This window comes from Hetaerina americana, unplaced genomic scaffold (assembly GCF_022747635.1).
Source record: "Hetaerina americana unplaced genomic scaffold, ioHetAmer1.1.p SCAF_11, whole genome shotgun sequence".
NCBI lineage: Eukaryota > Metazoa > Arthropoda > Insecta > Odonata > Calopterygidae > Hetaerina > Hetaerina americana.
This window is the reverse complement of record NW_027286181.1, coordinates 4,838,998-4,863,216: the sequence shown is the minus strand read 5'-3', so window position 1 is coordinate 4,863,216 and position 24,219 is coordinate 4,838,998. Positions and strand designations below refer to the sequence as shown.

Below are 24,219 nucleotides of genomic sequence, written 5' to 3'. Positions count from 1 at the left end.
GAGAATTCGCCTCGGACTCCCAATGAGTGCGCTGCGGTGCTGTGACCGCTGTAGGTTTCTTTTGTGACCGAATCAGGACACGGTGAAATAGACCACCTAGCGTATTTCCAGCTGCACCTGGGCTCGGCGAGAATGTGCCATATTTGCGTTGGGAATTACTAGGCTTGGGTGATAGACCGGGACCAATGGCCGTGGTTCCCGCACCACCCACCAACCCCCCCCCCCCAAACAGCAGCCACGCACCTCGACTCCTCCCTCCGCTCCTCTCCCATTCCCACCCCCTCTTCTCATTTTCGGTCGTGCTGGACTAATCGTAATATCCTCAATAATCTGTCTCTTTTAGTTCGTATGTATGCAAAGTATTAAAACTGCTTAATCTAAAACTGTAGTATTTATTATTAATTATTATTATTAATTATACTAATTGTCTATGTTCATAAACGCACTTTTAAATTATGACAAATATTTGACTCAATTTGATTCAATTTGATAATATAGGTTTGCGCTAACCATGTACTTCCAAAAATAATGTCATTTTACCTGAGTAATACCTAATGATACCTAATACCTGATTATGTTGCCTATTAGTCGAGACCGAAATTAGTATAATAATGTTTTTTGTTAAATACGTAGTTTATGTATTCAGTAATAATGTAATTTATTGATGGTGACCCGTTCGTGTGCTCCCCTTTAATAACATTTTAGAAATTGATAACTTCTCCATATACATCCCGTTTTCAAAAGCAAATTTCACAGTAGTTGTGGAAAATCTATCTTCGTCTCCGACAAACTGGTATTTATTTTTAATCAACCATTTAAAAATTAGAAGCACCTTTCACAGGCATGACTAACACACTGTAGCTGTAGATTTTTTGTAAAAATAATTCATCAAAAGTTCCTTAGTTTTTAGAAATTTCATTGTTTTCAATAAAAATTGCTTTTGTCTCATGATATAGTAAGAAACAAGTGAATTGAAATGCCCACAAAATGACTCTTTCAATGCCTTGGCAGGAACCATCTGAATTTCAGAAGTGTCCATACTTATTAATACTCAGCTTGCAACGATTACGGATCGAGGAAGAAGTCGGCCTAAATGTTTTTTTAATACTATTGACCGATACCTGAGATTGTTCTTTTGTGGTTGTTAGAACGAAAATATGCATCATTATCGGTGGACATATTCCTCAAGACTTCAACGTACAGCTTCGTCCCAGTACGAAATACACAATGACGGTTTAGTTTCGACCTTGTAAAAAATTTGGTGCTTGAATACGACATCTTCCAAAACTCTTCCACACCTGGTCAATGTCTGTCCCAAGAGCAAGGCGATTCGGGATGGTGCGGTGGCTAATATATTGGCTTCCCACCGAGAAGGCCCGCGTTTTATCATGAAGATATTTTTCAGTGGTATCCCAATCCCTACTTGAGGTACCTTGTGATGGGCACTTTGAGTGAGTGCGCCGTCCGTCGGATGGGACATTAAACTGTTGACCCTAATTGAGTAAATAATTAAGAAAATTTTAAGAAATCATTTGAGGCACAGTGTGTCGTCAAACGAAGATCGGATTGTTGTAATAAAAACTACCGTAAAGGTACGATTGTGTAAACCTTTCAGCATGAAACGTTTTTTCAAATTATTTTATGCTGAAGCATAAAATTTACTATGATACTGTTACTAATATTTATTATTTTTACTTAAGTGTTGGTTTTTCTTCGACTATTGTGAATCAGGTTTCGACCAGTTGATTTTGTTAAATAGTTATGTTTTTCTACTGGTCCTGAGTGGCAAAATAAAACAAAATGATAGAAAAAATAAATTAATTGATACCTTATAAATAAACCGATAGCTAAAAAATAAGGAAAGGTGCAATTTAGAATTTTCATTACACGAATTTTGTTTTATTGATTTGACCAAACAACAATAAATATCATGTAAAAATGGTTTGGAATAACTTTTGGTTACCTCCGAACAAATAATGTTGAGAGACTACCTGCAAATAGAACTAAAGGTCGGAAGGAATGAAAATTGCTCCTGGCGTGGTCATCTATACCTGTAAGGTCGCACAGAGGCAGTCAAATGCAAGTTAGTCCGTTAAGCTCTGTTCTTCAGTGAGGCGGCTTGAAATACGCCCGACTCCAGAGGGGCGACCTTGTATTATGTAAAGGGGGTGAAACATATCTTAATTCGAAGAAGAATGAAATTTCAGAATGGTGATTCACCTGGTTCACTTTAGAAATGACGCCTCGACTATAAGTTCTTCAAGACTTATTTCCGTGTCAGACTTCGTATTCGACCAGGTCAGGCACACAACATGTTGTTGATGGCATAGGCTTTTAGAGCAGTTAAAGCTATGATTTCTAGAGGTATCCGTGAATTATCGAAGCGCTGAAATACTTCTGTTGCACACCAAGAGGACTGCATGTGAAAAATATACGAGAGAAAGCCTTTGGTATTCAAGGAATTACGATGTAAAAAATATATATTGTAAGGTTTTCATCTGACTCACCCTCGTATTTACTTCCTTAGAGAAAAAACTTTTATTCTTGACTAATTGATGATTGCTCTTTTCATCCTGTTCCCTATATCGCAGGTATGCGTAGTTATCTGGATTTACTGCGCTCTGATGTCTGGACCGCCGCTCTTCGGGTGGAGCCGATACGTCGCCGAAGGATTCCTCACATCCTGTTCCTGGGACTACCTCTCCAGGAACCCAGCCAATAGAGCTTACTACGTGTACCTGCTCACTCTCGGCTTCGTGATCCCCGTCGGAGTCATAGCTTACTGCTACGCCTTCATCCTGGCCGCCATCCGGGCCCACGGGAAGGAGATGGCGGCGGTCAAGGGAATGATGGCCAGCGGGTCGCCGCCCTCCATCGGGAACGTGGCCGGAGGCGGGACGAGCATTAGCTGCAGATCGCACTATTACTACCACGCCAACCACCACTCCCCACACCAGCACTGCCAGGCCCCTCACAGGACCGGCCAGAGGCACGTCAGCTCCAACACGAGCGCCACGCCCACGACCAGCCACCCCAACCACCACCGCACCGCCAGCCACCGCTCCGGGGCCCGCTCTTCCAACGCGGTGCGGACCGCCGAGGTGATCCTGACCCTGGTCCTCCTCTTCCTGATCTCGTGGACCCCTTACACGGTCGTCAGCATGATAGGCCAGTTCGGGGACGTGGAGAGGGTGACCCCGTGGGCGGCCACGCTGCCGGCCATCTTCGCCAAGGCCTCGGTCATCTACAACCCCATAGTGTACGGCCTGTCCCACCCGCACTTTCGGTCATCCGTCCGGCAGTACCTGTCGGCTTGCACGACGGCTGCGAGTGCCGGCCACGGGACCACGGCCTCCTTCATGCGCCGCCACTCCCCGCAGGCGCCGATGAAGAGGAAGGCGGAGGCGGCTGCGACGATCGCCGAGGTCGCATCGCCCGCCCCCTCCGTCGTGTCCGCCCCGCCGGCCGCAATCATGGTCAGCGACTGCGAGGCGGACTCCGAGATGAAGAGGAGGTAAGTCCACTTCCATTCGACGTCCCACCCGCTCGCCCGAGAGCCTAGTGTTGGGCCGCAGGAGGGCTTCGGAGAGGCCATCCATTTTCGCACGTCACCGAGGCCCTAAGTTACGAGCTGCGGGACGCTCTCAGCGCCCAAGGGGTCGCTGCTGACCAGAGTATAGGGGGACACATGGAAGACTTGAGCGTAAATTTCCCTGAGAAAAGATTTGCTTTTCTAAAATGCCAAATTACAAGTGCCAATGGTTTCATTTTCACATCTTCCCTTTTCGAAAAATTGGAACTTAGAACATTTGTCACTTTACGTATTGTGTGATTGCCTGGCAATAAAGTCCCATCTCTTCCCAAGGGAGAGGTGTTCCTTTCATTAAATGTGGGCAGTTTTAATTTCTTTATAGATTTCCAGGAGACCTACCATCAATATGAATGATGAACTGTGCAGAGAATCCATGGTATTTGTCGATGAAAATTGCACGTCTCCCGTGCATGCAGGCTGCCTGCATCTGCGGGAGAACACTGCGACCATAATTGTTGTCTATTTTTATAGTTATCATCGCGACTAAGTGTGGACTCATCCATTTAAATCTCTATGGAAGTGTCTTTCCTTCAAGTGATTCCCACTGTGTTTTGATAAGAGCTAACTTCCCCCGTCTGGGACGCATTACACCGCAGCGTTCCCACTCGACGGAGAAGATGAATGAATATGACCCAAAAGCATTTAATGTCTACATTTGCTAACAAGACCTCTCCGCACTCAGACCTAAGTGTATCGCACACATTTTGCTTCTCCAGAATTCGCATTCGTACTCACGCTGGAGCATCATTAGAAGTCCTATAAAAGGCATACTTTAGCCGAGCCAGGGTAATGGGTTTTAATGCAATCCAACAAGAGTCAACTCCATGCTTTGGTTCAAAGGGAAGAGAATATCATTAGATTTGAGCAAACTTCAAGCGAGTGCACTCAGATTGAGATTCCATTTATTATTTCATTGCAAAGGCGTGCGAGCTTCGTTCATGAATACCGTTCATTACTGTACTTGTATTTTGCATCACCGTGTGAAGATTCTTCTCATTTTATCGCACGTCGTCATATCGAACACGGTGTTTCAAAATTTTTCGTGCGGATAATTCATGGAATCTTATCTAAGAGTTGAAGGTAGGAATATATGGTGAATTTTAAACATAACTCTAGGCGTTTCACTTTGTCAAGTTTAAATATCACGGCGGGGGGAGGAGGGTCTTTGAAATAGGCATTGAAACAATTAGGAAATGGATTTTTCATCTCTCTTAAGGGTTAACCAAATACTCCCTTGGGAAATATCCTCTCAAATACCTTTGGAGTAGCATTTCTCTTACAATTGCGCGAGATTTCTCTGGCATAATCGCATTAATTTATTGATTTCTGCTCGGGAAATTCGGCCCCATGGATTTCACTTTTTCCTCGGGCGCGCGTTCGTGTTACGCTTTAAGGGAATCAAGAGAACAACATGCTAGTCAATGAGACTCTTTAAATTCAGCATTTGCATACAAACATCAAGGAATTCCTCCTCCTATCCTCCGTGGATTTTACTACCTTGTAGTCATATGAAGGTTTCGCAGGTTTTAAAACACCACCACCTTCCTGTGTGTGTGGGTGGGTGTTTTCCTGAAGGATTTTTTCTTCAGGAATGTCAGTTTGCATTCCTTATGCTTTTCCCACAGTGGATATATCCAATTAAACTCCAACCATTTGTTTTTCTCAATGTAGTATTTGTTTTATTTATCATTATTTTTTTAATATATTTTATTTCGCATTTTCGGATAATTACTGTATAAATATCTACACTCATTGTTGTAATGATTGTTGAAGTGTTTATGTATGCAAACAACGAGGGGTTTGGTGGAAAAGGTGATAATCTATTTTATCTCATTCTGGTCCCAATAAAGACTTTTTATTATTATTATTATTATTATTATTATTAGTATTATTATTATTAGTATTATTATTATTAGTATTATTATTATTATTATTATTATTATTATTATTATTATTATTATTATTATTATTATTATTATTATCATGTTTGTTCCAAGTTTAAATTTTCGGCCTCGTCCTTTTTCTCTCCCAATTCCGATTTCTCCGTCGCCTATCCTTCCATATCAGCGATTGCAAAACAATTCGGAGCTCAAAGGAAAATTTTGAATCCCGGGGACGACCAACATGAATTTCATATTTAAAAAAAAGGTGCTAACTTATCTAAAATGTCTATCATTAAAGTTCCGTTTCATTAATATGAAAAGGTTATCACATTAATTAATTTAATTAATTTTAATCACACAATTCTTGTAAAACTTAACTGTAACAACTTTCCCAGCGTAATAATTGCTGCTGCTTGTTTAAGATATCTCCTCGAACCACCCGGCGCTGCTGCAGCTGACAACGCGGGGTGGCCCCGAGAATTGCATTCACCATCCCCTCCTCCCCCCGGGTTGCGGAGAAAAGATCTCCCATCATTTCTCAAAGCGATGTCAAGTTTAACAGGACGGGCATGATGCTATTGCCGTGCGCGAGACAGCACTAGTCAATTTCTCTTCACGCGTCCTGGAATGAAAATACTCCTACGTTTCTAGGTGGAAAAAAAATGTTTCAAGATTTCTTTCGAAGAGCTCAACACTTTTATATGACGTAAATCCAGTTTAGAAGGGAGCATGAGGAGATCTCAAGAACTTAAGTAAAATGGCTTGAGAATACTTCCTCTTTGACGTCGAGAGAGCTTTTTCATGCGAGAGGAAGTTAAATGAAAATGGCCGACCTTTTAAATTCCACGTGCAGTGTACACAAACATGCATGACGCTAAATTTGGAACAGCTCGGGACGAAGCGAACGCTGTGACTCTAAATGATTTCACCATTTAAAGCCCCGTTCATGGTGTGATCACCGTCTGCTAACAGTTATTATTTTATTTGAATATACCCTGCAAGCCACCCCAAGGGTGTGTGGCAGGGAGTGAATACACACCAGAATAATTTAACCCGAACATGACCCTACCGCAATCAAGCAATGTTATTATGATCCCCTATCGTTCATGAAAAAAATGACATCTTAAATCCATCTGCTCTACCCTTAATCTCCTTAATTTTACTGGCACGATTTCTCCTACTGCAGTACGATGGAGGTAATAATAACGTTTTATTCCATTGCATGAGTTTCAATTTCGGACATCAGTTGACCGGCACGATTTGGTAAGCTATCGGAGACATTCGGTGAGATAGTAGTGAAGATGCTTTGAAAGAAGGAATTTAATAAGTTAGCCTTTTCCAAACTGCTAGCTACCCTTTCACCTTTATCATTTTTGAGTGAATTAACTGTTGACTTATTTCCCTGAACTTCTCTCGGGAAATGGGAAGATCGCGCATATCAAACGTGCAAAGTGGTTTCATTGACGAGCGTGGCTTGGACACAACTTCAACTTGAGACAAATTTCCCAGATTTTTCCCTAAGACTTCCATCACGTTAGCTTAATTGGTTTACGGTGGTCTCCGTAATCCTGAGGATAAAGCAGCTTTAGCAGATGATCTAAATGCTATACAACGCTGGTGCGACACATGAAAATTAGATATTAAACTTTAAAAAATAGGTAGTGATACATTTTTGGAAAAAAATCAATTCCCTCCCGAACGCCTACTGCGTCGGAAACACCAAAATGGAATGTGTAGACTCAATTAAATACCAAGGGGTTACCCTCAATAACGATCTCTCCTGGATGAAACATATAGTATATCTCGACAAGCGTACAAAAATTAGGATTTATTAGAAGAATGTTAGGGAATTGCGATGAAAGGATTAAAGAGAAGAAATATTATCTTTCGCTCGTAATGTCTCATTTAGAATATTTTTCTGCTAGTTTATGGTATACTCACGAAGTTGGATTGTTTGTCGAATTGGATCGCGTGCAGCGTAGAGGAGATAGATTATTGAAATGTTTTTACGACAAACTGAGAAGCGTATGAAAATTATTAGAGGTTATAGCTGTTGGTGGGGAATCATTCAATGGAGCGAATGTCAAACTACTTTTTAAATCCCTTTCATAAGTTGGAAGGAGGTCTCTTTTGCAGTGATTTCGAACATTTATTATTATCTACATCGTACTAAAGTGGGATAGATCATGCCATTAAGGCCAGAGAGATTAAGTGTAGAACAGATAGATTTAAGATGTCATTTTTTTCACGATACAGGATCGGAATAACATTGTCGGACCACGGTAGGTGTCATATTCGGGTAAAAATTAGTCTAGTGTGTACTCATTCCCTGCCACACGCCCTACCGGTAACCTGCATGGCACTAAAATATCTATCTATATCTAAATATTCGCCCTCAAAAAAGTAACATTTTCAATTTCTTCTTCCAGGATGGTATCCGACATCCTTCGCGGCAAGCACCGGAGGTACAGGAAGCGCCGGCCCGTAACCGGCTCCCCTACACCCTCGCGCCGCAGCAACCGACTGCACCACGTCCACTTCCGGTATCATTCGGGGGAGTTCCTGAGCGAGCCGGACAGCCACCAGGTGACCCTGCTCATCGACCGGCCGCGGGAGAGCGAGCAGGAATGGTGCGCCAACGGCACCGTGCATCGCCGACTGACCGTCTCCCATGGGGGAGACGAGCGGGACCGCCTCAACCGGGACGAGGTGCCCTCGCAGCTGAGGGCGTCACGGCGACGGGCCAGCTGCTCGCGCGCCGTGTGCGTTGTCTACGAGGGGAACCACGTGTGCTGCCTGGCTGGCCGGGGGGCCGATGGCGCATCCCACCCCAAGGACGGGGAGGCCGCCTCCACCACCTCGAAGAGTGAGTCCGAACGGTCCCTCCCACCCCATTCACTTCACCTCTGACTTCACTAAGCAGTCGCCTCGATTTCATATCCGCCGGAAAATGTGCGAATCGAAAGCGTCGGAAGGGAAACTAAAGTGCTTGGAAAATATATATATATATATATATATATATATATATATATATAACCTTCCTAGTAACCATCCTGTCGAAATTTTTATACGTCTCCTTATCGAAAAAGTTTCCAATCAATCCTTCAGAAAACATCTCAGACCGAAAAATAACCTCTCCATGAACGAACGTCATGCCCTAAAAACCCTACAGTCCAATCCTAACATCGTTGTTACCTCCGCCGATAAAGGCTCCTCTGTTGTAATTCTAAACACCAATGATTATATTTCCAAAGCCCTCGCTCACCTGAACGATACATCCACCTATACCACTCTAACCAAAAACCCATCACAAACTTTCCAAACCGAAATTCGGTCTTTTCTCCTCCACTCCGGACCAGAAGAAGGCCTCACCTCCCAAGACATATCCCTACTTTCACCCCCAAACCCCAGAACACCCCAGTTTTATCTCCTCCCAAAAATACACAAACCCAACATCCCCTGTCGTCCTATAGTTTCCAGTTACAATTCTCCCACCGAAAGAATCTCCGCATTCCTTGACCACCACCTACAACCACTTGTACTCTCCATGCCCTCCACGAAATACACACACCACTTCCTCAACCGCCTAAATTCTGTCTCTATTCCCTCCACACCCAACCTACTTATGGCCACCATCGACCTCACTTTATACTTCTATTCCCCATGCAGTAGGTTTATCCTCCCTCCGGCATTATCTTTCTCTACGCCCCCTACCCCAGCGCCCCTCAACGGAATTTCTCCTCAATCTTGCCACTTTCGTCCTAACTAAAAATGCATTCACTTTCCAAAATTGTTTTTACCTACAGACAAAAGGCACAGCGATGGGAACGAGGATGGCACCATCATACGCCAATCTCTTCATGGGCCATCTCGAAGAGACTTTCCTGTCACAGCAACCCCTTCAACCTCTTTTCTGGGTCCGCTACATAGACGATATTTTTATTCTCTGGACACATGGCTCTGATTCTCTCAACAATTTCTTATCCGCTTTAAATTCATCTTTCACTGTTAAATTCACCTCTTCCATTTCAGACTCCACCATCACCTTTCTTGACACAGACATCTCACTTCAAAACAACAAATTCACTACCTCAGTACACATCAAAGCCACTAACCATCAGCAATACCTACACCACACAAGCTGTCACCCTCAACACACGAAACGCTCGATTCCTAACTCTCTCTCTATCCGCGGACACCGAATTTGCAACACCACAGCCACTCTCAACAAATACCTTGCCAATCTACACCTTGCACTCCTCAAACGCGGTTACCCAGAAAAGCTACTACGAAATAAAATCCACCGTTCCACCCGACCACACACCCCACACAATAACAAGCCCACATCTGACGCAGGACTCAACCTTTGCACCATCTATTACCCCGGATCACACAGACTGAAAACCCTCCTTAAAGAACTGTTTCCAATTTTACATGACAATGACGCGACCTCATCCTTACTACCCCAATGCCCATCTATCGCATACAGACGACCCGCCAATCTCAAAAACCTTCTGAGATCCACCAACCCTTTGGCTCCCCCCGTGACAAATTTCCCAATATTTCCCCAACTTGCAACCGCCCCCGATATAAAACCTGTCCTCTTATTATGCCTACTCCCCTCTCCCTACATCCCCTCATAGCCCCCTCACCTCGTTCCCACGCTAATTGCCTCTCAAAAAATATTATTTATCTTTTATCATGCAAGCATTGCACTTCCTTTTACATAGGTGAATGCATTACCCCCTTATCCATCCGAATGAATAATCACCGGTACTCCTGCAATTCTGCCTCACTCTCTTCTCTTCCTATCCCTTCACACGCCAATTCCCACAACCTTTCATTCGACCAGTGTTTTGCTCTAAGCATCCTAGAATGCCTACCTGATTCAGCCACCAACATAGAGGTGAGAACTCGTGAATCCGCCTACATACTATCCTTCCGTTCCTTTAAAATTCCCACCCTAAACCGCCATATTTAATTTCCCTCCCAGCATTCCCTCCACACCTCCACTCCACGCCCATAGCTCTTTCCCCTCTCCTCAGCAATAGCATATTTTCAGTCTCTCTTGAAGAAGGCCTCTGAGAGGGCCGAAAGCTCGAACAATTTACCGTGTGAGTGTTCTTTTAAATGTGTCTATTCTTTTCTATTTGTGTTATATTGTGTCAGCCCATTATATATATATATATATATATATATATATATATATATATATATATATATATATATATATATATATATATATATATAGTGGGTCGCATACATATCGCGCATAGTGGGTAAATACATATCGTCACAAATCATCCTTCGTCCATCCTTCGTCTTTGTCCTTCCGTTCACTTTCTGCTGCTGTACTATCAGTATGTATATATATATGGGTCGCGGTAGTCCATCGGGTAGAGCGTTGGACTGCTGACCGGAGGGTCCCGGGTTCGATTCCCGGGCAAGGCACTCTGGGCACCTGCAGCTCCACCCAAGCTATGTGATTTTTCGGGTACCAGAGCTTCCCGGGAAATCATAACCAACACAGGGGAAGGAACTGGCCCCCCTACCCTGATGTGTGAATTTCACACGCCGTCGGGCTTAGTACTGGGTGAACTCTACCATCACCTACTAAACCGACCTTCGGGTTGATAACTGTGTTTATAGTTTTTATGGTTATATATATATATAATAAATTGGACAACAAACAATATAGAAACACATAAAAATATCACTCACACGTTTATATACATACACACACATATATATGTCTGTTTGTGTTATATAATATATGTATATATATATATATATATATATATATATATATATATATATATATATACTACCTTGATCAAAACTTTCCCGGAATTTATTCAGAAAATTAAAAATACAAGTTTATTCATCTAAATCTATATTGTCCCCTTCAAAGTAATCCCCATCGACTGCAACACACTTATGCCAGCGCTTGATCCAATCCTCGAAACATTTTTTATATTCGGTTTTCGGTATGTCCATCAGTGCTTCCTGCGATTTTTCCATTACTTCCTCTCGGCTGCTAAAACGCGTTCCCCGTAATGGTTTTTTAACTCGATTGAACAGAAAGAAGTCACAGGGAGCCAAATCAGGTGAATTCGGTGGCTGTTGGATGGTATTTGTTGCATTTTTCGTCAAAAAATTACGAATAATGATAGCACTGTGCGACGGTGCGTTATCATGGTGCAAAATCCACGAGTTTTCTGCCCACATTTCTGGTCTCTTTCGGCGAATTGCTTCACGCAAACGTCTCATAACGCCCAAATAATACTCTTCGTTTACTGTCTGGCCTTCTGGCAAAAATTCATGATGCACTACACCGTTGTAATCCATGAAAACCGTCAGCATTGCCTTCTTTTTTGACTGAAAACGACGTGGTTTTTTTGGTCTCGGCTCATTTGGTGAACGCCATTCACTTGCCTGATGTCTGGATTGCGTGTCGTACTCATAAACCCACGTCTCGTCTCCAGTAATGATCCTTTTGATGAATGTGGGATCGGATTCAGCCTCGCAAATCATGTCTTTTGCGACGTCAACACGGTCTCTTTTTTGCATGAAATTGAGGTCTTTTGGCATGCTACACGACGGAAACCCAAATCATTAACCACAATGTCTTGGGCGGATCCATAGGCAATGTTCAAGTCCTCCGCTATTTCTCTGATGGTTAATTTGCGGTTATTGACCAACATTTCTTTTACTTTATCAATTTTTTCACCGACTTTCGATGTCGATGGTCTGCCACTGCGTTCATCATCTTCGATTGACTCACGACCACTTCTGAACCGCTCGTGCCACTGGTAAACGACCGTTTTTTTTAGAGAATCGTTGCCGAAACACTTTTCCAACATTTCCAACGTCCGTGCGCCACTAAATCCGTTTTTTACGCAAAATTTAATACAAGTTCGTTGTTGCAAATTTAAATCCATTTCTGAAATTGTAAAAAATCGCCAACACACACAGAGATAGATGTACTCTTGGCTACATAACTTTTGCAAATGTCAAGTTATGACACTAAGATTTAAAGGGAATATCAACAACAGATGTACCAATTTAACAAAAAAACAGAACTCAAATCGGAACGATGGGAGCGCCACACGGTGGTTATTCCGGGAACTTTTTGATCAAGGTAGTATATATATATATATAGATATACAATACACATATATATGTACCGACATTGTAAAAGCACTCACGAGAGGAAGATTTGCATTTGGACGGCACAATAGAACACAAAAATAAAATAGATAACACGGTAAAGGACACATTTTAGAAAGTGTTGGCTTCCCTCATTCTAGTTTACTCTTTGGAAACTTAAACCTTAACGAATAAGGTACCAACTAGAGGGTAGGAATAGTTTGTAAAAGTTTCAATTACGGAACAGTTGCAGAAAATATATGCGATGCATGAAACCCATTGGAGTCCAGTCCGTGAATCGTTCGACAGCACCTACGGGTCGTTTCAGATAACATTTTAGCCTTGGCGAAGTCGTGCGTCTGCGTTGATCAGCGAGCAAGTCACTTCGGGTGACGGTGAAGAATTTCACCGACCACCTAACATCCGGAGGACGCGACAGATTCGTTTTGGAAGAGACAAGTCTCGAGTGATGCGAGGCTGACAATGGAAGCAATAGGCAATGTCCAATTGTAACAAGATCGACAAATGATCCCTCCACGCCAATGAAACGGTAATTAATTCCTTCAACGATGGCCGTAAATATCAAAAGGATAGGCGAGTATGAATATCAGGACCGAGCACGTGGAGACCATTCTGAATCGCTTATGGGTTTGAAACGTCTTTCTCTGCATTCTATCCCTGTACCACATTGTATCTTTGACGGTTACCACTGGGGTGTGTGGCAGGGGGGTATCATAATCAGACATGCAACATTAAAAATTAAGTTTTCCCTCATTCTAGTCACAATATCTTTCTGTAAAATAATTCAAATAATGTAGATCATGATAATTACATACACAGGCGCTACGTTATCTGAGTGAGATTACACTTCTCTACGCATACGAGAGGAGCTGTTGGTAACAAAAAGGAAAATAACTAATGCTATATAAGACAAAGACAACACACTAGGCTACTAAGAATGAAAACATTACAGTACTTCAAAAATCTCCCATAGTCGCAAAATTTCGGAGTGTAAGTGGAATGCTTAATTGGCTAGAGCACTTGACCGGATATCGAGGGATCCGGGTTCGAATCCCGCCCAAGGTGAATATTTAACGCGCATACGAACTTTTCATATACGAACTTTTCCGGGAAACGGCCTTCAAAATGATGACTCCGCTATTATAGTGAGCCCATGACTGAGAACAGGCAAAATCCTTCTGGTACTTGGGGAATCGTCATTTTGCCTGAGCCCCGGATTTTTTTTCATTTTTAAAACTTAATTTTTTTTACTTTTTAGGTTTTTAGCAACTATACTCCCTGGTAAATTAAAGAATCATATACCATTTATGAATGATAATAATGCTATATCGAAGTTAAATTTATAAGAGTAGAATCGTAGAGTATGGAATATAGTAGTAAGCTCCTTCAAGAAGTCCACCAAAAACCGCCTATTAAGTTTTGATGACGTAGTTGGTGAGGGCATTCACTTTGTAGGTGAAAAGTTAATCGATCATATCCTCAGTTAAGTTATTGTTTTCAATTGGAAAACAATTTGCTCATCCTTATTCGGCCTGAAACGCTTAAGTCATAACGAGACATCATTTATTGGGAAATATTTTCTCGCATTACACTGAGTCTTTGATGCTTACCATATGCGCTCCATGCAGCATAAATTATTTATTCTTTCCCACTCTTTTGTATATTTCAACTCAAAACTTATAAAACGTAATTCTTCACACCTGCATACCTTCATTCCCGGCGAAAATCTTCAACCCTACTCTCTTCACGAAATGATCCTTTCTCTTATTTCCCTATTCTTTTTCCCTCGTTTTTAATGAATTATTTACTCCTTCAAAGTACGAAATCTTAGAATGCTGAAGAGGTTCTTTCATCGAGTGATTTTCCGTGCCAAAAAAACTTGTGGCAAGTCCGCAAGAAGACGAGGCAAATCCTCTAAACGTAAGCTTGTCATTTGAAAATCAGCCAATATGGAATGTGTATGCAGACTAGACAACCAAATTCGTCATTAATAATGAAGTTAAAATGGATGAACAAACTAAAGGATGTAAAATAAATTATTTCTAATCCAACCACGTTAATTATTTTCTGGTAAACATAACATTTTCAGGTTTAACTTTGTGAAATTCCTTCATGAGGAGGGTAAAACAATAAACTTTGCACTTCCAGATAAAGATTTAATAATTCACGACTATAGTTCTAATACTGCACATCATGATGCATCGAAATCATTATTATTTCTTCGTTATTTTCTGGCAGTTTTCTGTAGATTCATGATCTGACGATCCAAAGTAGTAACCTCATGATTATACGTACATGTAGACCAAGCACTGAATCCATTAAGTGATTTGCTCTATTGAAAATATTTAAATGTACTTTGACAATTTTGTTGGTTCTTTTCATTCATTGCATGAATGATTATGACAATATTTTTCATTTGTGAAGAATCCGATAGATTGATAGCGGAGGCTTAGAGGGTACTTAAATAAATATTTTTCTATTGCAAATTAATTGGAACTTTATGGAACTCGTAATTTATATAAATAATTACCGATTGAAAAGAAGCGAGTTAGAAATTCAACTAAAATTGTTTTTCTCTTCTCTTTCATCCTCCCAATGTAACGACAAATATCACACGGCCTCAGGCGTCATTTTTTCGGCACACGCCACAGCCCAATCACTTATACTCCAAATAAAATGGAGTAATTTATTTACCTTTACGGAAAACTAGTCGCCCAATCCCTAGAGTCGAGTTTTCATCTCTGTTTGAAACCGCACGGCTTAAGTGGCAAATAACAGCATTTGTCCACTCACGATTTTAAAAAATGAAAATTAACGGGAAAAAAATTCCGCTTCCCTCCACAGAGACATTTGTTTTTCTCAAAATGGTCACGCATCGGACATTAAAACACCGGAAAACGTGTACGCTTCAAAAATTTAAATCAGATAGATGCATAATTTCCCGTATTTTGGCGAGGAATAGGGAGGTACCTGCGTACAATATTTCCCCAGGAATTCTACATTACGCGTAATGAATCCGCATGTGTTTTGCATCCCCGCGCGTGGTAGCCGGGTGTCATGCATGTATTGCCCTTGGTGTTCGCCGTGGTATAATGCACTCGCGTCATCGGCAATGCTTCAATCGCACGGGTTCCAAATGATAGGGCACGGTCGCCAGGATGCAACCTAGTCTTCATTTATCTCACGCTCCCTGGGAGTCTGCAACGGAAGTGACTTTCTGTGGGCGCGCCGCGGTAGTCAAGCGCACGGTCGCGATTTATCCTCGAACTACACTGGCTATTAAAATTCGTGCCACGGACAATATACAACCGACTTTGAGCCTATCGTAATGCGATCTAGGTCAGCCTGCTAAGCGCCGGAATCTTCATCGAATAATCTCGAGACTGCGCCGGCAGCTATACCCAGGAGTGATGCGACAGATGATTACTCTCCAAGAGTCATTCAGGTGAATGAGATAGATTCAGATAGGAAATAAAAATCTAGTGAAATTGAGGTTATATTCAGAACGATATCTTGCCTCCACTTTTCATTACTACTGATTGGTTGTATGCAATGTCCAAGGGTTAGGTGGAAGAAGAGACTATAATTCTCAACCTCGCCCAAGACGATGAATAAACAAATAAGTAAATTACAGAATATTTACCAAGTAAGGGTATGGCGACAATGAAATTGTATGTTCGGAAAATTGCTGGTTGTAGACAACCATACAGCTTGATGTGCCTTTTAATTTCTTCGTGTTTGGTCATGGTCCTTCATTTATTAAATAGCATCTTTTGAGAGGTATTTTGTGTCTAGCAATATTGTGGAGACTTTCAATTAGAATATATCTAAATAAATATCCCGCGATTTCCCAACAAGGTGAGTGGCAGAAGGTGCAAGCACTAAATGGGATGGATAAGATATAAAGGAGAGGAAGGGTCGTTAAAGGGTTCAGAAAAGGGAACAAATATTCATTTAAAAACCCAAAAAAGATGCGCAAATCCATATGAATGCTAGCGGGCAACGTACTTCCAAACAAGCCTTAATATCATCCACTGTAAAAGTTCTTTTGAATGCGAAAAACGTGGAAATAAAAATGTAGCTCAATCACTTATACGATAGACCACCGCCATTACTTGGATAGGTATTGCAGAACTGGAAAGTAAGAATACTAAATCCGCGATAAATATGATTACGTGCAAAAATACAAGCATTAATAACTTTTTAAACATCTTATTTAACAGTATCGCTATGCATTAAGTTATTTCAGGTTGAGTGTTGAGACTGCCTTCTTTCCTGAATGTATTCCACTCTCTGATATCGCTTTTGGGCAGAAATAGCGCCTTAATCCAGACTGAAATATCGAAGGCCATGAGAAATCAAGAACAGAAACCGTGAACGGCAAATTGGCTTCCCTCTTATAATCTTCCCCGAATTCCCCACTGACAGCATTGGAGGAAAAGTGCTTGGAGATTTGTATCTGAAAAAAATAAACTCAGACAATGGCTTTGAAAAGTGTTACTTGCAAGTTTACAGATGAATCAGTCAATGGAAAGATAAATCATTATTATTTATATGAAGTATATATGCAATAATTTGTAAAAATTAATTATAATAAATATAATATTGCCAGAGAAGTGCTGGTTGTAATTACATGATATTTCCATAAAGTGACCTCCGTTTGCGTGTAGCGAGCGAAGTAGTGGGGGAGAGCCGAATGTTTACTGTATTGACACAAGCACCCACTAGGGCAGTACGCCTCGAGCTGCAGTGTCTACCGCGCCTCATATCGTTTGTTTACAATGACGCATCAAAATGACCAATACAATGGCAAATCCCGCCAAATGTAAAATCAGTTTAGTTGCGAGTAAGTTCGTATAGTTCGTATAAGGTCTACTCTATATCAGGTCCCTCTTCATCTCTGAGTACTTCCTTCCTCCCTTCATCCCGTCCAACATCCCTACCCTGTTCCTTCCCTTTCCTCGTTTGCCTAACATTCTCCCCTTTATTACAGTCTTCAAAATCCCACTTCCGTTCAAGACGCCCTTCATCCACTTTTCCTGCCTCCAAAGGATTTCTCCCAACAAACCCCTCTCTTCGCCCACCATACCAAGTACTTCCTCATTTGTTTTCTTCTCGATTCATTTAACCTTCTCCATTCTTCTCCACACCCGCATTTCAAAATTAATTTTTTATATAGTTCAAACAACATTCAATATTCCTACTACAGCTATACTGACATTTTTCCGTGGGTGAAAATGATAATGGTCAATATAAGCCGCCCTCTTACCAAAATTTAACTGTAGAATTGAAGGAGAAACAATTTCTCTCTTCCCTCTCCTCCATTTTAAACAGTTTGCCCGATGCCTTTTCTCGAACGTACGTAACTTTGCCCTTCAATAATTTTCTGTGTGAGAACATTTTCGAACGTAAAGATCACTTTGGTAGAAAGACTTACAATGTTCGCTCCTCTTCCAGATGCAAAGATCAAATGCCTTTACAAATGACATAGCCTTGAGCTATGAAGGCGTGAGCTCGGAAGCAGTGCAAAATAATATAAATCAAGGTTTAAGTATTCCTAGAAAATGGTTAATTGTGAACAAATTGCAGCTGAGTGATAAAAAGTCTCTACTTTTCAGTATTAATAATCATTTCACTACCAATTGTAATTTTCGGGATAATTCAGCCTAGAGTACGGAACTGGCCAGCAAAAATTGCGCAATACTAGTATTATTATTAGGTAATCTACCGGTTAAGGTAGGTTTTTGAATGGACATAATTACTAATTAAAAATAATTTGTAACCCCAAGCAAAACACAACATCCTACTCTACATCAGGTCCCTCTTCATCTCTGTCTACTTCCTTCCTCCCTTCATCCCGTCCAACATCCCTATCCTGTTCCTTCCCTTTTCTCGTTTGCCTGACATTCTCCCCTCAATTACAGTCTTCAACTTCCCACTACCGATCAATACGCCATTCATTCACTTTTCCTGCCTCCATAGGATTGCTCCCAACAAACCCCTCTCTTCGCCCACCATACCAAGTACTTCCTCGTTTGTTTTCTGCTCTTTCCATTTCACCTTCTCCATTCTTCTCCACACCCACATTTCAAAAGCCTCCAGTCTACGTATATCCTCCTGCTAGTACTACTAGTACTTGGATTCAAATTTCTTTAGCTAGCAATACTAGTACTTGGAGTCAAATTTCTTTCGGAATTTTGATCTCGCATGTTGTTCCAGATGATAGATCTCCTAGAACAGCGACGTCAATTCCGTAAGAATCATGAACCCAGAAACGAGATTTCTTTGATACTGACATATCAACTACACTGGACCTGTTTCTCTGTACTAATATTTAAGAATCATCCTTGATAAGTTATTGAAATAACACAAACGTGTTAACATCTGAATTAAAATATTGAAAACCTAGACTTTACTTGATCTACTGCTTAAGAATTTACATTTAGCGTGGAGGAGCTAGATTTTGAAAACGTTGTCATGATCAACTAAGCAGTGGATCAAAATTAATAGGGGAGCTAGGTCGGGAATCACTCACGGAGCGTAGGTTAAATTAAAGATTAAATCAGTTGCATTAATTGGAAGGATATCTCATTGGTTACAATGTTTAAAATGTATTATTAGCCCCATCGTACCACGGTAGGAGAGATCATGTCAATAAAATTAGAGAGATTAAGTGTAGAGCAGATAGATTTAAGATGTAATTTTTCCACGAACGATAAGGAGTCAGAATAATGTCGTCCGACCGCGCAAGGGAGGGTAAGTGTTTTTGGTCAAAAGTAGTCTGGTCTAAATCACCCTCTGCCATTCACCCCAGCGGTGACTTTCAGGGTACTATTTAAATATAAAATAAATTATAATATGGAAATATCTAATATGAAATATTATGTTATTTTTAGTGCCATATATTGTGTACTTGTGATTTGAAATATTTTGTGATTTTATTTGCTGAGGAGGTGCTTATCTAAAAAGGGTAGAATCATTTCTCATAGGATTTGAATGCTTATAGAGTCGCTTTGCTACTCTATATTGCTACGGGCACTGCCATTAATCATTTGTATGTATACAACATAATGTACATGTGTATGTTTCTTAAGTCTGTCTTTACTCGTCATATTCCGGAAGTAAAAATTACATACTTAAGAAATAATTTTAAACATGCTTTGCCCGAAGCCCTCAAAGGGCCGAAAGAAGTCAATTTATTTTATCCAAAAATATTGTTAATGTGTGGGTGCGTGTTTGTGCGTGTGTGTGTGTGCATTGTGTGCGTGTGTGTTTGTGCGTGTATGCGCGTGCGTGTGTGTGTGTATAAATGGAATAAGCTGATTTTGTTATTATTTCTTTTCTTATTTCAGGTCTTTGGGAAATGAATTCATTTTTGTGACATAAGGATGTCGAGCTAAAATGGCTCGGCGGCGGGCGAAGAGCATCTGAAGGTTCGGACACCCTCTACGGACGTCCTCTTCCCGTGTCCATCGCAGTCGCAAAATGTTGATAAACAGTAACAGAGGATGAATTTTCTCCTTTTCACCTAAATGAAACAAAAGAGAAGAACAAAAAAAAACATTCGCAGTAGTATCTCGTTTGTTCGTGTGCAGAGGGGTCAATTGGAAGAAAATCGAATGCCAATCAAGATTTTAAGGAGCTAACATGAATTTAAATGTTTATTGTGTATCTTTTTAAATGTGTACCGTGTCAAATGAGCTCTCTCCAAGACCAAGTTATTTTCGACTGCCACTGTCTTTTGAAGAACATTAAGTGGTTAATTCTCGTTTCATGTTCCCTTTGGAAATGCTGGTGAATCAACACGCAAGCGATGAAGAGAATGACTTCGAATATTTCGGAAACCGTGCCGTATTGATGTCATACGTACTTCTTAAAAGAATAAGTTTGGTAACATTCGTGCATCTTCATCTTTTGGACCAAATGTTTATGATTTTTCTTACGGCCTATTTTCTACTTAAATAATTTATGACACAAGCATAAAAAATAAGGTTGAAATTACTTTTTTGAAATTTTTCGATTCCTAAACATTAACGTCGGTAGATAATTTTTCCACTTTTGCGTATTTAAAAAAAATTATTATTAGAAGAGGTATGGAAATGAATAGGAGAGTGGTAGTCACTCGTAGTCATACTAGAAGGAAAGAATATTTTCTTACAACCTATCACATTACAAGAGTTCCGATCGCGACCATCATCGAATCACGAGCTTTTTTTAAAACAGATATTTTTGGTGTCCATCGCATTATCTACAGGGAAGCCAAAGTGTTTAGCTAGTTCTCCGCAAACCCAAATATATGGCCATTCCATTTAACTTGTATGTAAAGTAGAGATGTTAATTTTATTTGAACTGTCTTCAAAATTGGCTTTGATTTTTTATATCTAAGTGTCAAAAAACACAAAATTACAAAAAAGAGTGCATCTCAATGACAGTTCTCCAAAATGCAACTGTTCCGAAGACAATAATTGTTATTCTCATCAACGTGTTTCATTACATGGCTTTCGAAACTATGTGCGTCGTTTGGCATGTTTGTATTAGTAAAAATTCGTCATTTAAGTCATTAATCCCTTTATTCGTGAGGAAAGTGCCACGAAATTTAAAGCATCAGGATTTATTTGAGTGATAGAGTTTCACGCAATGCTTTTACCTTTCTTACATGAGTAATATTGAAAAACTTTGGATCGGCAAGTGCGATGCATTTATGAATGCATCGTTGCTCGCAGTTTGATATAACCGACGGCCTTAAAGGGTTATGCAGGAATACCCTTGGATCATTGCAGCAAAAATGTGACTAGAAGGAGCCTTATGATAACATACCTTGCACAGCGAATTAAATAGGGAACAATATTGCAGGTTTAAAATATGGCCCTTGAGTTTTCTTTGAAAACATGAGTCGAATACATAAAAAGCGCATTTGAAGATGAATACGATCAAATTCCCAAAAACTAATGTTTATTTTGGTAAGCATTTTGGTTACATTCCTCTGGAAACTGTGATATTTTCTGTAAAGAATCCAGCTGCGTATTTAACAATCTAACTGACCACAATCTTATTTGGCATGAGTGAGCAACATTTAAAATAATTTAACAAAAGCACTAAACATTGAGAAATGGAAATATAATTGGAATAAACATGAGCTAACATAACTTAAAATTAAACTTATTTATTTCATCACTATTTTCCAATGGCTCTATTTCTTCATCAAAGATCTAAAATTATTTTAATATCGTGTGAAAGTGTCAAAGCAGTATTGAAATGGAGAACCCGAATTATATTTCTGGAGTAGGTGCGTATTGCGGAAAATTGAGAATTAAGTGGTAATAATAAAAATATTTCCCACTTGTATTATTGGAATAAAACTATTGAATTAACATAAATTAAAATTAAGATTCTGTCGTCAAGGGTATTCATATCAAAATATTCTATGGGCGAATATTTTGATAAGAATGTACATCGTGGCATTAAAAATATGCCCTTAAATGTGAGCATATAAACCAAAGACAAGCCTATTTATTTTTACAAGTTCGTGCTCCCAAAATTAATTTAGCAACCACAACTTCTTCAAAACCTTTTGATGCTAAAGACTTCAGAAAAATAAATGCCCTATATAAAAATTGAGGTAATGTTTAATACTTTTCCTTTTCAATCGTGTTTTTATTATTATAAAAACGCACAAGTGATCCAGTACACTTATTTATAAAAAAAACCATTAGTCGTGCCAGTATATAGCTTCTCTCTAATAAGTATTTTAATTAAAAAAGCTATTTTTTTATTCCTTTTTAAATAAGATGATTAAGGTCAAAACTTCGATCAATAAAACGGAGCTTCTTTTTCCATTGATAATAAATAATCGTTTTACTATTACAATTATCCGAACGTGAATCAAATTTTTTTGCATTAATTATACGATTATCTCAAAATAATCCTAGTGAATCGTTAAATCGAGAAATGAATTTATATTTTGCCAATGGATGTTGTCTTGTCACTCGTAGCGAGTTCTAATTTGATTTATTTCCGAGCCCGCTAGACTTATTTTTGCGTTTTTTTCACTCTTATTAATTAAGCGCTAATCAAAATGCTAAAATTGCTGTGACAATTAATTTGCTCTCATGAGTGATAGAAATACGGTATCCGATATGTGCAATTTTATATTACCGCGTTGCTTTTTCCTCGTTACGAATACGGAATAAATACTCTAAATTCATTTAAACGAGTTTATTTTTGTACGCATTAGCAATTGTATTGCGGACGCATAATTTTGCACATGACGTATTTGCCTTTGAGATAACTGATGATGAAGTCGGTTGTCGTGAGAATCTAAAGATTGTGCTTTGCCTTAGAAGAACGCATAAGGCATCGATTCCAAGTAAGCATTTTTAAGTTAAACGTTTCAGAAATGGCAGTCATGTTGTCTATTCTCTGAATAGCATTCTCTCTCTCTCTCTCTCTGACGATTGTGCTCAAATAGTTACTTCTGTGATTGCTCGAGTGCGCGGGTAAATTCGATGAGAGGAGCACATGGTTTGTTGGAGTAATAGGTAACCTCATGAAAGGAAGTGTACAACATATATTCCTCAGCTTACTTTGTTTTCCATTGCTAAAAAAAAACTGGTCAAAATTTAGGCTAACCTGATGTAGTTCCTATTTTCATTTACATTGCGTTTTCATCCGCTTGAGTTAATTCCAATTGAATTTAAATGTGTATTCTTGAGAATCGCAAACGTAGGAAGGCATTTATACAAAGATAATGCCATAGACTACTTTCCATTAAGGAGATCAAAAGATAGGACAAGTGAAAACGATCGTTTCCATCGCGTGAAAAAACATATAGTGAATGTGATGCAATGTTGTGATATGGTGGACTTATTTACTGTTTTATATTTATAATAAAAAAACTGAGACTGTTTATTCGACAAACTTTTCGTCTAATTGAAGAAGTCGTGAAATAACAAAGATGATGTAGCGTGTGGGACGTCTTAAAGGAAGCATTAGTACGACATTTGTCAGGATTATTGATTCCGTTGAAGGACTACAATAGCATCATAGCGTAATCCGACGCATGAGCGAAAAGAAATTGCGTAATTTGGAAGCGAAGGTTGCATTTATTTTTTCAATTGTCTGCGCAACAGAGTGGGTGAGCAATTAGTAGTGGGAAAAAAATTTTTGACATGCATGAAAATACAAAGTACGAGTTACTCGTACTTCAATTCATAACAATGAGCTTGGCGTTTTTCCTTTACTGTTTTTTATAAATTATATGAACGTGTTAACATAGATAAGATACCTTGTTCAACAACCCCAAATGGCAATGATAAATGAATGTAAGCCCCTTTTGTGATTCGTCCACTTCCCTCCTGTGATTATTATGATGTCTGTCACCTGTAAAGATGAAGAATAAAAAGATAATTTATGTTGTAAAACCTTTCGATTTTTTGTCTCACGGGGAATACTAAAATATTCGTCAGAAGATGAACAGCACACGTCGAAGATTTGAAATCATTATGAATTTTTATTACCCGTCTCTCTGTCGCATACTCCCAAATGTGTGCGCCTACCCATCTCTTTAAACCCATG

At 39.9% G+C, this 24,219-nt stretch overlaps 1 protein-coding gene across 1 annotated transcript in view; it reads left to right on the top strand.

Annotated features, from left to right (window-relative positions):
- Positions 1-3,518, top strand: part of LOC139701071 (rhodopsin-like) — a 113,991-nt gene extending 110,473 nt beyond the window's left edge. The window contains exons 5-6 of the mRNA XM_071599646.1: positions 2,592-2,866; positions 2,990-3,518. Of these exons, the coding sequence (XP_071455747.1) occupies positions 2,592-2,866; positions 2,990-3,518 (804 nt within the window). The remainder of the gene's footprint in view (positions 1-2,591; positions 2,867-2,989) is intronic.
- The last annotated feature ends 20,701 nt before the right edge of the window (positions 3,519-24,219 follow it).